General features: G+C 45.0%; 1 protein-coding gene across 1 annotated transcript; it reads right to left on the bottom strand.

The window, feature by feature from the left end:
- Positions 1-1,946: 1,946 nt before the first annotated feature.
- Positions 1,947-14,195, bottom strand: PLA2G2D (phospholipase A2 group IID). The gene is made up of 4 exons (XM_023732018.1): positions 14,109-14,195; positions 8,667-8,811; positions 7,493-7,599; positions 1,947-2,416 (listed from the first exon to the last, which is right to left on the bottom strand). The coding sequence occupies exons 1-4, from the start codon at positions 14,146-14,148 to the stop codon at positions 2,271-2,273; spliced, it is 438 nt and encodes a 145-aa protein (XP_023587786.1). The 5' UTR covers positions 14,149-14,195; the 3' UTR covers positions 1,947-2,270.

Genomic DNA, 14,195 nt, shown 5'->3' with positions numbered 1-14,195 from the left:
TATTACAAAGCACTGCGGGGTGAGTTTGAACGGCCAGCCTTTGGTAGGTGAGTGCAAACTGTTTGTGCCACTCATGGACCTTAATCCTCACACTGATTCCTAATTTCACCTATACTTTGCCTAAGGGGAGACTGAGATTCCTCATGTTAGGTCATGCGGCTTGCCAGTGCTGTAGCTGGAATATGAACCCAGAGACCCATAGTTCCTAATTCCTATTATGCTGTCTCACACGAGCCACTGAGTTTTACGTACAAGAGAGCTACTCTGCTGGCTGTTTCACAGATGTGTGTCACAGGATGGAGCGTAGATTGCCCCATGGGCCCCAGCCCCATTGCTGGAAACACAGCTAAGCGTATATGAATGACGGTTTTTGGATCTTTATATGGCAAATCCACCGTCCATCTGTCTTAGGTTGTTTTCCCTAGAAGCAGAACCTGAGACAAAGATCCTTAGGCAAGTGATTTATTGAAGGATTGCTCTAGGAACAAACCTGCAAAGGGGTGAGGAAGACAGAATAGGGAAGGGGGTGACGCTAAGCAATGAAGTAGTTCCAGGATAAGTCTAGTCTCCACCTGATCCCATAGGGGGCTCTGGAGCATGCATTGTACCACACAGATGACCCATGCAGGGGGAGAGTTACACCCCCCTTCAATCAGTCATTGGCCACAGGGGGCCCTGGAAGGGCGGGGTGCGCAAGGTAGCTCCAGCTGACGAGGGCGACCCTTACTAAAAGAAGGCAGCTATGAGCACTAAGCAGCCAGTGTCTGGCTTAGCTGGGGGATGGGTGCACTGGTCCAGGAGAGGATCTGGGTGGACGCCAATATTGCCTGCTACAACCTCCTTCCATCCATTGCCTTGCTGGTCCCCAAGCAAGGTGAGACCCTCCTGCCCTGTGGGTTCTTGTTCGGGGCTAATTTCCAATTCATAAGCATTAATCCTTATTAGATGGGGAGGACAGGAGGAAACAAAGACGGGAGAGATGTGGCCTCCTGCTCAGGGAGCCCATTCTAGCAGGGGAGATCAGAGAAGTCCGTACAGGAGCCATTTCAGGAAAAGCCTGGTGAGTCGCTGTGAGAGCTCGGAGGAGGGAGAGAGAGACCCTGGAGCCGGGGGAGCAGGAAGCAGCCAGAGGAGATTTAGCTCTTCCACCCTGGTGAGCCAGGGGAGGGTTAGCCCCTTGTGGAGACAGCTGGCAACTGGAGCATTTCTGGCAGGAGGCCCAGCCTGAGCAAATGCCTGCAGAGCTCGAGGCCATGAGCTGGTGGACCAGGGTGCCCAGAGCAAGGAGGCTACTTGGGCCAGGCCTTCACTTGAGAGCTATTTATGGATCCCTCTCCATGCTGGGTGCTGCTTGGAATGCCAGGGATGAAACCGAGTGCAGGATGGTCATGGGCCCGACACAAGGGTCCCCAAGCCTAGTAGGGAAGGAGGATACAGGGCCACCATGCCACAACCCGGAACCCTGTAAGGGGCCTAATCCTGGGGACGGTGGAAGATTTTAAGAGGAAGAGTGGCAAGGACACTCAAAGACCAAAACTGCCTGTTTGAGAGTTCACTCAGGCTGCAGCTCTCCAGTGTACTGGAGGGGGCCAGACTGGTGCCAGGGAGCTGATGGGTGGCAGTGACAGAGCAGCAGCAGAGCCACACGCACCCCAGAGAACCCAGCACCCCTCAGCTCCAGACCCCAGCCCCCACCCCTGCTGCATTGGCTCTGAACAACATCCCTGGGGGCTCCTGCTGAGCTCCTGGCTTTGGCTTTTTCTAAGACCCTGATCCACCCTCAGGGGAGACAGCTGCTTTCCATGTTGGCCGGATTTGGAAGGTCAAAGGGGCATGGTAGGGTAGGGGGCTGGGACCCTCTCAGGTAGCATTTTTTCAAAATTAACAATTATTCTTTAATATCATTGTATGTCTAATCAGTGTGCAAATTTCCACTTGCTTAATAAATGTCAAAATATTTTTATTTTTATAATTTGTTTGAATCAAGATTCAAATAAAGTTTACATTGTGTAATTGGCTGATCTTTTTTTTAATTGTGGTAAATATATATGTAACAAAACATTTGCCATTTCAACAACCTTTACATGTGCAGTTCAGTGACATTAATTATGATCAACCAGGGAGTGTTTTAAAGGAACCAGGCTGGTGGGTGGCAGTTAAGTACTGAGTGGGGGTGTCAGCAATCCTGTGGAGCTTCCAGAGCTCAAGATGACGGAGGAACGGAGTGGGTGGTGTGTGGGGATAGACAGGGCAGAGCGGGAGGACTTCTCCTAGCACCGTGGGGTCTGGCCCCGACAGCGGGGCCGCCAGTAGTAACGCAGGCTCTTCTTGTAGGTATCCAGGTTTTTCTGCACGCACAAAGCCATCTCCTTGTCACAGGCACACAGCTGCTTCTCACACCAGCTCCCCTTGTCTGCTGTGGGAAGGAAGGAGAGAAGGAGGTCAGCTTCTGCCCCTTCCTGGGGCAGAGCCAGGTGTGGGTCTAGGGGGTCTCTGAAGGCAGTGCATCCTTGCTCAGCTTCAGCGGCAGATGAACCTGGGCCTCAATCCCTGCTCCTTCAATCCTAGTTGTGTGACCTTGGACACGAACCAGAACCTCCATGTGTGCTATTGCTTCTTTATTTACATATTCATCCATTCAAAAAGTAATTTTTGAGCACTTGCCATGTGGCAGACTCTGGGGGGAAAAGGGTGAACAAAATGGGCGTGGCTCCTCTCCTGGTGAGGTTCACATTCCAAGGGGGAAGGCAAGTATTAGAGGACCACAAAAATGAATATCACAAACTGTGCCAAGCGGAAGGAAAGCACCATGCAGGGCTCCAAGACCATAGCAGAGTGGGCCCTGACTCAGTGTCAAAGAGCCACTTCAGTGAGCTCTGAAAGGTTGGCTCCCCCTTGGGAAAGCCTCCTGTGTGGAGAAGGGGGAGTGTTCCAGGTAGATGGAACAGTATGTGCAAAGACTGAGGCAGGAAGGATGGTGGTGTGCTTCAGTTTCTTTATCTGTAAAATGGGGATAATGATAAAGGTGGCCTCAGGGGCTGTTGTGGGAATTAAATAAAAGTAAGAAGTAAAAGATGGAGCCTTGGTGGAGCAGTGGTTAAGTGCTCAGTTGTTAGCCAAAAGGTCAGCAATTTGAATCCACCAGCTGCTCCACAGGAGAAAGATGTGGCAGTCTGCTTCTGTAAAGATTATGGCCTTAAAAACTCTATGGGGCAGTTCTACTCTGCCCTATGGGTCACTATGAGTCAGAATCGACTCAAAAGGCAACGAGTTTGGTTTTGGTTTTTGGTTAAGAAGGCAAAGCAGTTACCATAATCCCTGGCATATAGTAAGTGTTCAATAAATGTTGGATATTATTGTCCTCATCATTATTATTATTACAAGTACCAGTTGCCATTGAGTTGATTCTGACTCATGGCAACCCTGTATGTGTCCAAATAGAACTCTGCTCCATATGGTTTTCAATGGCTGATTTTTCAGATCTCTAGGTCTTTCTTCTAGAGGCACCTCTGGGTAGACTCAAACTTCCAACCTTTTGGTTAGAAGCCAAGCACATTAACTGTTTGCACCACCCAGAGACAATTATTATTACTAAGCCCTAAGTCCTCCTATGTGTCTGTTATTTCTTCGTACTGTGGGGGCTTGCGTGTTGCTATGATGCTGGAAGCTATGCCACCGGTATTCAGATACCAGCAGGGTCACCCATGGCAGACAGGTTTTAGCTGAGCTTCCAGACTAAGACAGACTAGGAAGAAGGACCCAGCAGTCTACTTCTGAAAAGAAATAGCCAGTGAAAACCTTATGAATAGCAGAGGAATATTGTCTGATATAGTGCTTCCCCCAGGTTGAAAGACACTCAAAAGACTACTGGGGAAGAGCTGCCTCCTCAAAGCAGAGTTGACCTTAATGACGTGGATGGAGTCAAGCTTTCGGGACCTTCGTTTGCTGACGTGGCACGACTCGAAATGAGAAGAAACAGCTGCAAACATCCATTAATAATCGGAACATGGAATGCACAGTGCATGAATCTAGGAAAATTGGAAATCTTCAGAAATGAAATGGAATGCATAAGCATCAATATCTTAGGCATTAGTGAGCTGAAATGGACTGGTATTGGCCATTTTAAACTGGACAATCCTATGGTCTACTATGCCAAGAATGACAACTTGAAGAGGAATGGCGTTGCATTCACTGTCAAAAAGAACATTTCAAGATCTATCCTGAAGTACAACGCTGTCAGTGATAATACGCCTACAAGGAAGACCAGTTAACACTATTATTCAAATTTACGCACCAACCACTAAGGCCAAAGATGAATAAATTGAAGATTTTTACCAGCTTCCCCAGTCTGAAATTTATCGAACATGCAATCAGGATCCATTGATAATTATTGGTGATTGGAATGCAGAAGTCGGAAACAAAGTAGGATCAGTAGTTGGAAAATATGGCCTTGGTGATAGAAGAGATGCTGGAGATCGCATGACAGAATTTTGCAAGACCAATGACTTCTTCATTGCAAATACCTTTTTTCACGAACATAAATGGCAACTATACACATGGACCTCACCAGATGGAATACACAGGAATCAAATCGACTACATCTGTGGAAAGAGATGATGGAAAAGCTCAATATCATCAGTCATAGCAAGGCCAGGGGCCGACAGCAGAATAGACTGTCAGTTGCTCATGTGCAAGTTCAAGTTGAAACTGAAGAAAATTAGAACAAGTCCACAAGAGCTAAAGTACGACCTTGAATATATCCCACCTGAATTTAGAGACCATCTCAGGAATAGATTTGATGCATTGAACACTAATGACTGAAGAACAGATGAGTTGTGGAATGACATTAAGGACATCATACATGAAGAAAGCAAGAGGTCATTAAAAAGACAGGAAAGAAAGAAAAGACCAAAATGGATGTCAGAAGAGACTCTGAAATTTGCTCTTGAATGTCAAGTAGCTAAAGTAAATGGAAAAATGATGAAGTAAAAGAGCTGAACAGAAGATTTCAAGGGGCAGCTTGAGAAGACAAAGTATTATAACGACATGTACAAAGACCTGGAGTTAGAAAACCAAAAGGGAAGAACATGCTCAGTATTTCTCAAGCTGAAATAACTGAAGAAAAAATTCAAGCCTCAAGTTGCAATAGTGAAGGATTGTATGGGGAAAATATTAAATGACGCAGGAAGCATTAAAAAAAGATGGAAGGAGCATATAGAGTTATTATACCAAAAAGAATCGGTCGACGTTCAGCCAATTCAAGACAGAGCATATGATCAGGAACCGATGGTACTGAAGGAAGAAGCCCAAGCTGCACTGAAGGCATAGGCGAAAACAAGGCTCCAGGAATTGATGGAATATCAATTAAGATGTTTCAATAAATGGACGCAGTGCTGGAAGTGCTTGCTCTTTTATGCCAAGAAATTTGTAAGACAGCTACCTGGCAAACTGACTGGAAGAGATCCATATTTGTGACCATTCCCAAGAAAGGCAATCCAACAGAATGCGGAAATTATGGAACAATATCATTAATATCATACACAAGTAAAATTTTGCTGAAGACCATTCAAAAGCAGCTCCAGCAGTACATCAACAGGGAACTGCCAGAAATTCAGGCTGGATTCAGAAGAGTATGTGGAACCAGGGATATCATTGCTGATGTCAGATGGATTCTGGTTGAAAGCAGAGAATACCAGAAAGATGTTTACCTGTGTTTTATTGACTATGAAAAGGCATTTGACTGTGTGGATCTTAACAAATTATGGTAGCATTGCGAAGAATGGAAATTCCAAAACACTTAATTGTGCTCATGAGGAACCTGCACATAGATCAAGAGGCAGTTGTTTGGACAGAACAAGGGGATACTGTGTGGTTTAAAGTCAGGAAAGCTGTGTGTCAGGGTTGTATCCTTTCACCATACCCATTCAATCTATATGCTGAGCAAATAACCCAAGAAGCTGGACTATATGAAGAAGAATGGGGCATCAGGATTGGAGGAAGACTCATTAACAACCTGTGTTATGCAGATGACACAACCTTGCTTGCTGAAAGTGAACAGGATTTGAAGTGTTTTCTGATGAAGATCAAAGACCACAGCCTTCAGTATGGATTGCACCTCAACATAAAGAAAACAAAAATCCTCACAACTGGACCAATAAGCAGCATCATGATACACAGAGAAAAGATTGAAGTTGTCAAGGATTTCATTTTACTTGGATCCACAATCAACACCCATGGAAGCAGCAGTCAGGAAATCAAAAGACGCATTGCACTGGGCTTATCTGCTGCAAAAGACCTCTTGAAAGTGTTGAAAAGCAAAGATGTCATCTTGAAGACTAAGGGGCTCCTGACCCAAGCCATGGTGTTTTCAATCACCTCATATGCATGTGAAAACTGGACAATGAATAAGGAAGTCTGGAGAAGAATTGACACCTTTGAATTGTGGTGTTGGCGGAGAATATTGAATATACCATGGACTGCCAAAAGAACGAATGGGTCTGTCTTGAAATAAGTACAATCACAATGCTCCTCAGAAGCAAGGATGGCGAGACTACATCTTATATACTTTGGACATGTTGTCAGGAGGGATCAGTACCTGGAGAAGGACATCATGCTTGGTAAAGTACAAGGTCTGCAAAAAAGAGGAAGACCTTCAGTGAGATGGATTGACACAGTGGCTGCAACAATGGGCTCAAGCATAACGACAACTGTGAGGATGGCACAGGACCAGGCAGTGTTTTGTTCTGTTGTTAATAGGGTCACTATGAGTCAGAACCGACTTGATGGCACCTAACAACAACAACAACAACAAGCTCAAAATCGACAGTGACTTCTGTGATGAGCTTTCAGTTCCCATCCCTGGGACCTGCTACCTTTCTCCATGTGGAGGACACTGACATGGATCTGGGAACCAAGTAACCCAGGTTCCAGCCAAGCTCTGTCATTTGCAGCAAACACTTGCCCACTCTAGTCTTGTCTGTAAAATGGAGCTAACTAGAGTGGCAGTGCCTCCTCACTGCGCTGTTAGAGGATCAGTGGTGATGACAGTAATAATAATATTGGTAGCCACTATGTGGCGGGCATCCTTTGAGGCTCATTCTGTCTGCTCTGGTTTTAGTTCTTGCAACAGCTTTAGGGGGTAGATACTGTTATTATCTCGAGTTTACAGATGAGGAAACCAAGGTTCAGAGAGGTTAAGCAACATGTTCAAGGTCACAGAGCTAGTGGGTGGTGGGTCTGGGATCCAAGTTGATCCATTTCACACCCAGGCTGCCTCTGATGACATTGATAGGGGTTAGCAGATGTTAAGTAAGCATTGTTCCCGCCCAGGTCCTGAAGGGGTCAAAGCCCCAGGCCACCTCTCCACAACCGCTCCATAGCCCAGCTGCTGCCACTGGGCACATGAGAAAGATGAGCATGTGGAGGCATAGTAAGTGCCAGAACAGAATTCCCTTCTTGGCCTCCAGATCCAGCCCCAAGGAAGGGTACTCACAGCACTGGATTTTCCCGTGGGAGAAGTTGTATCTGTAATTGTCAGTGATGAAACGGCATTTACTGTTCTTCAAGCTGGCGTAACAGCAGTCATGGTTCCTGCAGCACCTGGAGGGAGAGGACAGGAGGGAGGAGAAGGCAGGGAGCACACCTGTGCAGGCCCTTGGCCAACTTGGGTCTCTGGCTGACCCCACCCGAGGGGAGAAAGCCAGGTGCCCTCCTTGGAAAAGTCAAGGCCCTCTGGATTTTAATCGTCTTTATGATGATAGTAGCTAATGTTAATTGAGTGCTTACTATGTACTTTATATGGTTGTTAGCTGCTGTCGAGTCATCCCTTGGCTCATGGTGACTCCATGCACAATGGAATGAACACATTCCTGGTCCTGTACCATATACATGATCGGCTGTAGATCGGACTGAGTGACCCACAGGGTTTTCATTGGCTGATTTTTAGAAGTAGATTACCAGATCTTTCTTCCTAGTTTGTCCCTTAGTCTGGAAGCTCTGCTGGAACATGTTCAGCACCATAGCAACACGCAAGCCTCCACTGACAGATGGGTAGGTGGTGGCTGCACGCGAGGCACATTGGCCGAGAATCAAACCTGGGTGTCCCACAGGGAAAGGGAGACTTCTACCACTGAACCATCACTTTCCCTGTGTGCTTTATATACACATTCTCTTTTAATCCTTATTATCCCTCTATGAGGGTAGTGTTCTTATTAACCTCATTTCACAAATGAGGAAGCTGACACTCAGAGAGGTTAAGCCACTTCACTTGCTCAAGGTCACACAGCCTGGGAGTGGTAGAGCAGGAATGTGACCCCAGGCCTTGCTGGTTCTCAGCCCTCCTCTGGCTGATTCTTGGGGTTGCCGTGAAGGTCAAATGGAATAATGACAAAAAGAAGTGGGCTTTTAGAAAACTTAATGTGTAATGGCGGGTTGGGGGTGGGAGGATGCTGTATTATGCCAGGATTAAGGGTCAAAAGTGCAAGCGAGTGGTCTTTGAGATTCTGGGGAACCCTCTAGAAAGGAAGGGCTAGGACTGTATCAGCAGAGTTCCTAGCACATAGTTGGTACTCAACAAATATTCACTAAATGGATGGAAAGGAGAGGACCCCGGGGTAGAAGGCAGGGTGGGAATGCTACCCTTGGGCTGAGCCTGGGTAGAGGGTTACCAGTCGGTGGCATCTTTGGGTTGGCCTTTGCCACCAAGTCCGCAGTGACAGCCGTAGAACCAATAGGAGATGAAGGGTATCTTCCCGGTCACTTGTTTGATCATCTTGTTCAGGTTCAGGATCCCACTCTGGGTTGGAATCACACCTGTCAAACAGCCCAGCAACAAGGAGAAAAGATGAAATCTCAGACAAGTGCCCGTGGAGCAGGACTGGCACCACTATTAAGAATATAATAATAGTTACTGCATGCTTACCATGTCCCAGGCACTATCCTACAGTTTTTCATGTATCAATTTATTAACCCATCCCATGAGATTAATACTATTTTTAAAAAATGAACTTTTTATTTTGAAGTAATTTTAGATTTTTAAAACGTTGTAAAGATAGTGCAGAGAGTTCCCATGTACCCCTTACCAGTTTCTTCTAATGTTATCATTTTACATAATTGTGACACATTTATGAAAACTAAGAAACCAACATTAGTACAATGAATACTGTTTTTGATCCCCATTTTACAGACAAGCAAACTGAGGCTCAGTAACATACCCAAGGTCAGGTTGTTGTTAGCTGCCATTGATTCAGCCCCCGACTCATGGTAACCCCACGTACAACAGAACGAAATGCTGCCTGGTCCCGCACCATCCCCATAATCAGTTGTGGATTGGACCATTGTGATCCACAGGGTTTTCACTGACTGATTTTCAGAAGTAGATCGCTAGTCTTTTCTTCCTACTCTGTCTTAGTGTGGAAGCTCCTCTAAAACCTGTTCAACATCATAGCAACAAGAAAGCCTTCACTGACGGTTGGTGGTAGGTGTGCACTGGCCAGGAATAGAATTCTGGTCTCCTGCATGGAAGTAGAGCATTCTACCACTGACCCACCATTGCCTCCAGCCCAAGGTCATTAAAAAAAAAAAAAAAAAAAAAAAAATTCAACAAATGATGCTGGTATAACTGGATATCCATCTGCAAAAAAATGAAACAAGACCCATATCTCACACCATGTACAAAAACTAACTCAAAATGGATCAGAGACCTAAATATAAAAGCTAAGATCATGGAAGAAAAAATAGGGACAATGCTAGGAGCCCTAATACATGGCATAAACAGAATACAAACCATAACTAACAATGAACAAACATCAGAAGAGAAACTATATAACTGGGAGCTCCTAAAACTCAAACACTTATGCTCATCAAAAGACTTCACCAAAAGAGTAAAAAGACAACCTACAGACTGGGAAAAAAAACTTGGCTATGACATATCTGATCAGGGTCTAATCTGTAAAATGTACAAGATACTGCAACGTCTCAACAACAAAAAGACAAATAACCCAATTAAAAAATGGGCAAAGGATATGAACAGACACTTCACACAAAGAAGACATTCAGGCAGCTAACAGATACATGAAAAAATGCTCATCATCATTAGCCATTAGAGAAATGCAAATCAAGACTACAAAGAGATACCATCTCACCCCAACAAGACTGGAATTAATCCAAAAAACACAAAATAATAAATGTTGGAGAGGTTGTGGAGAGACTGGAACACTTATGCACTTCTGGTGGGAATGTAAAATGGTACAACCACTTTGGAAATCAATTTGAAGCTTCCTTAAAAAGCTAGAAATAGAAGTTCCTTATGATCCAGCAATCTCGCACTTTGGAATATATCCTGGAGAAATAAGAGCCGTCACAAGAATATATATATATGCACACCCACGTTCATTGCAGCACTGTTCACAATAGCAAAAAGATGGAAACAACCTAGGTGCCCATCAACAGATGAATGGATACAAAAAATATGGTACATACACACAATGGAATACTATGCAATGATAAAGAACAATGAGGAATCCAAGAAACATCTCACAACATGGATTAATCTGGAGGGCATTTTGCTGAGTGAAATTAGTCAGTCACAAAAGGACAAATATTATATGAGACCACTATTATAAGAACTCAAGAAAAGGTTAAACACAGAAGAAAACATTCTTTGATGGTTACCAGGGTGGGGAGGGAGGGGGAGGGAAATTCACTAACCAGACAGTAGACAAGAATCTTCTTAGGTGGAGGGAAGTACAGCACATAATACAGGGGAAGTCAGCACAACTAGACTAAAGCAAAAGCTAAGAAGTTCCCTGAACACAGCCAAACACTTTGAGGGACAGAGTAGCTGGGGCCGGGGTCTTGGGACCATGGTTTTGGGGGGCATCAAGGTCAACTGGCATAACAAAGTTAATTAAGAAAATGTTCTGCATCCCACTTTGGTGAATGGCATCTGGGGTCTTAAAAGCTAGCAAGCAGCCACCTAAGATTCATCCACTGGTCCCATCCCACCGGGAGCAAAGGAGAATGAAGAACACCAAAAGACACAAGGAAAATATTAGTCCAAGAGACAGAAAGGGCCACAGAAACCAGAGACTCCATCAGCCTGAGGCCAGAAGAACTAGATAGTGCCTGGCTACCATCAATGACTGCCCTGACAGGGAACACAACAGAGACTCCCTGACAGGGTGGGAGAAAAGTATGAAGCAGAACTCAAATTCAAGTAAAAAGACCAAACTTAATGGTCTGACTGAGATTGAAGGAACCCCTGAAACCATGGCACCTGGATGCTCTGTTAACCCAGAACTAAAATCATTCCCAAAGCCCGCTCGTCAGACAAAGATTAGACTGGACTATAAAACATAAAAATAATACCCCTGAAGAGTGTGCTTCTTAGTTCAAGCAGACACAAGAGACCATATGGGCAGCTCCTGTCCGGAGGCAGGATGAGAAGGCAGGAAGGGACAGGAACTGGTTGAATGGACACAAGAAACCTGGGGTGGAAAGGGGGAGTGTGCTGTCACATTATAGGGATTGCAACTAATGTCACATAACAATATGTGTATGAATTTTTGTCTGAGAAATTAACTTGAGCTTTAAACTTTCACCTAAAGCACAATTAAAAAAAAAACAAAAAAAAAAAAACAAACCCGTTGCTGTTGAGTCAATTCGGATGCATAGTGATCCTATAGGACAAAGTAGAACTGCCCCATAGGGTTCACAAGAAGCGGCTGGTGGATTTGAACTGCCGACCTTTTGGTTAGCAGCTGAGCTCTTACTACTGTGCCCAAGGTCATAGTGACTGGTAAAGGAACCAGGATTGAAACCCACGGCATTCTGGTTCCATTCTCCATCTCTCTGCATTGATTTTCCACTCTGAATAATAACAAGAATCCCTACTCATCCCTCATCCTACCCTGCCCCCCATCCCCTAAAGAAACTCACATATTAAAGAACATGTGTGGTTCTCTCGGGAGGCAACATGATCTAAACATCAATATTTTTCACGGAAATTTCCATTTCAATCATAGTAACTGCTAGTTAAAATTGATCATAAGGGGAGTTAATTTAATTGGGAGAGAGGAATGCATTATGTTAAGTTAGGGGAAATAAAAATATATTAAGACAATGAATTCAAGGGCAAAGTTGGGAGAAACAGACAAGATAGTGAAGGGGACTGAAATATATACTTGCTCAACCTCAAAAGATGATTCAAGAATGCAGTGAATGTTCACCTGGATGGAGCTGAGTGTAAGGAAGACTGGGCTGGCACTACTATTAAAAATATAATAATAGTTGAGTGCTTACTATGGTCCCACTTTGAGTGACCCTAGTTACGGAGCCCTCCCCAGCCCCCTCAGGTAAATGATGTCAGAATGAAAAGTCCTCATGCAAATAAAGTAAACAGTAAACAGGGACTGAGCCCCATGAGCTCGTACAGCCCCACATTGTGGGGAGGTCCAGGTGAGGGGTGTTGGGAAGGATTCACGCAGTGGACAAAGAATGCAATCACCTTGCAGCCTTGGGCTGCAACTAAAAGTGACTGGGTGGCAGCTGGTGCTTGCAGACCTGTTGTATCCCCAGAGAAGCTCAGTGTTTGGGAACCCACATTGCCACTCCTGTTTGACATGGTGGTTCCTGCTGTATGGGATGTTAAAGAGAAATCTTGCTAGCTTTGACCATGCTGATGAATGACAGAACCCTGCCGGAGCCATGTACAACCCATCCTAGATTCCTGGATTTAGTGATAAGGAACCCAAAGGCAACCAACTGCAAAGAAGAATTTACAGTCCATCTTGTGAGCCAACCAGAGACCTGAACTTAGAATATTTGTCATTTCTTGGTGGACCCCATTTCCTTTTTTAGCTCTTTCAATTTTGGCTCAGAAATACACTAAATTCACACCTGAATGGTGCAACTCTCTATTGCCAGGCAAGATTGCTTTTGGGCAATCTTATTTCTTACATGTAACAGCGAGAAGACCCAGGCTTAGGAAATTGAGGCACTCAATCTGTGGGTATAGTGGCTTTGGGAAACTGGCTTGGCTTGTCAGCAATTCCTGCCTTGGTAGCTTTCCCCATCCTTGACTTCCCCCAAGGGGGATGGACCCGAGCCCCCAAGTGTTAGACATGGTGGGCAGGAGGCAGCATCACTACCATCTCTTGAGCACGTGCTACATGTTAAACTATTGCTTACTACTATTACTATTGCTAAACACTTTCTATTTTCTCATTAGCATCCTTATAACAACCCTTCAAAGGGGGTGCTATTATGCTCATTTTACAGATGAGAATATAGAAAGGTTGGGTGACTTAGCCAAAGTCATACTGCCAGGAGATGGTGGGGCCACTGTTTGAATGCAGGTTCATCTGTGTATTTTCTCTCTACATTATACTGCCTCTTTACATCTGAGCGACGAATTTCTGTAGGTTGAATGATTCTCCTAAAAGTTTTCGTTGTAACCGTGGAGATGTGTTCCTCTCAAGAGTTTGGGAGTTCCATTTTATCATAAACCATAATAAAAAATGCAAAATCCTTTTAAAAATAACGTGTTTCAAGATGGATTAAGAAACCAAAATGTCAGTTTGCTAGCAACCACATTTTTACATTTAATCTGCTAAAGAGAAAATGAAAACTGCCCCACCGCCGCGCCCCCACCAATGCTCGACAGAGCCCTCTGCCTAGATTCAAAGAAGATAATGAAAATGAAAGGGTTTGAAAAATAGAGAGAGCTGTGCTTATGTAAAGGATTGTTATTATTCAGTCAAAGGGACAGGGGTGAGTAGAGGGAGGGAGGTGGATCCCACTTCTGTAATTTGTGTCCAAAGCAACATAGGGGTCCACCAGCAGGCTCCCAGGTGCTGAACGTCTAGTTTCTCACCTATCAGAACAATCAGACAGCTTGGCAGCCCAGAATTCTCTGGACCAAGGCACCGTTCTAGGGGACTGGCAGCTGCTCATGGCTCCTCGCGGGAGGTGGAAGGTTTGGAGGACTGGGGAATCTTGGTATAGGGCATCAGAGCAGCAGCCGCCCAGTCTAGGAAGGTGGGGGAGGTGTAGGGCCTACCCGCATTTTTCCTTCCCTTCCCAGCAGTGAGTCCTGACACCCCACTCACCAGTGATTACCAGCAGCGCACACAATAGAGGAAGTTTCATGATACCAGCAGAGACCAGTGGAAGCAGCTGCTGGGAGTACCGTTGCC

The sequence above is a fragment of the Trichechus manatus genome, unplaced genomic scaffold (assembly GCF_000243295.1).
Source record: "Trichechus manatus latirostris isolate Lorelei unplaced genomic scaffold, TriManLat1.0 scaffold00048, whole genome shotgun sequence".
NCBI lineage: Eukaryota > Metazoa > Chordata > Mammalia > Sirenia > Trichechidae > Trichechus > Trichechus manatus.
The sequence above is the reverse complement of the archived record's forward strand: the minus strand, read 5'-3'. Positions and strand labels throughout refer to the sequence as shown.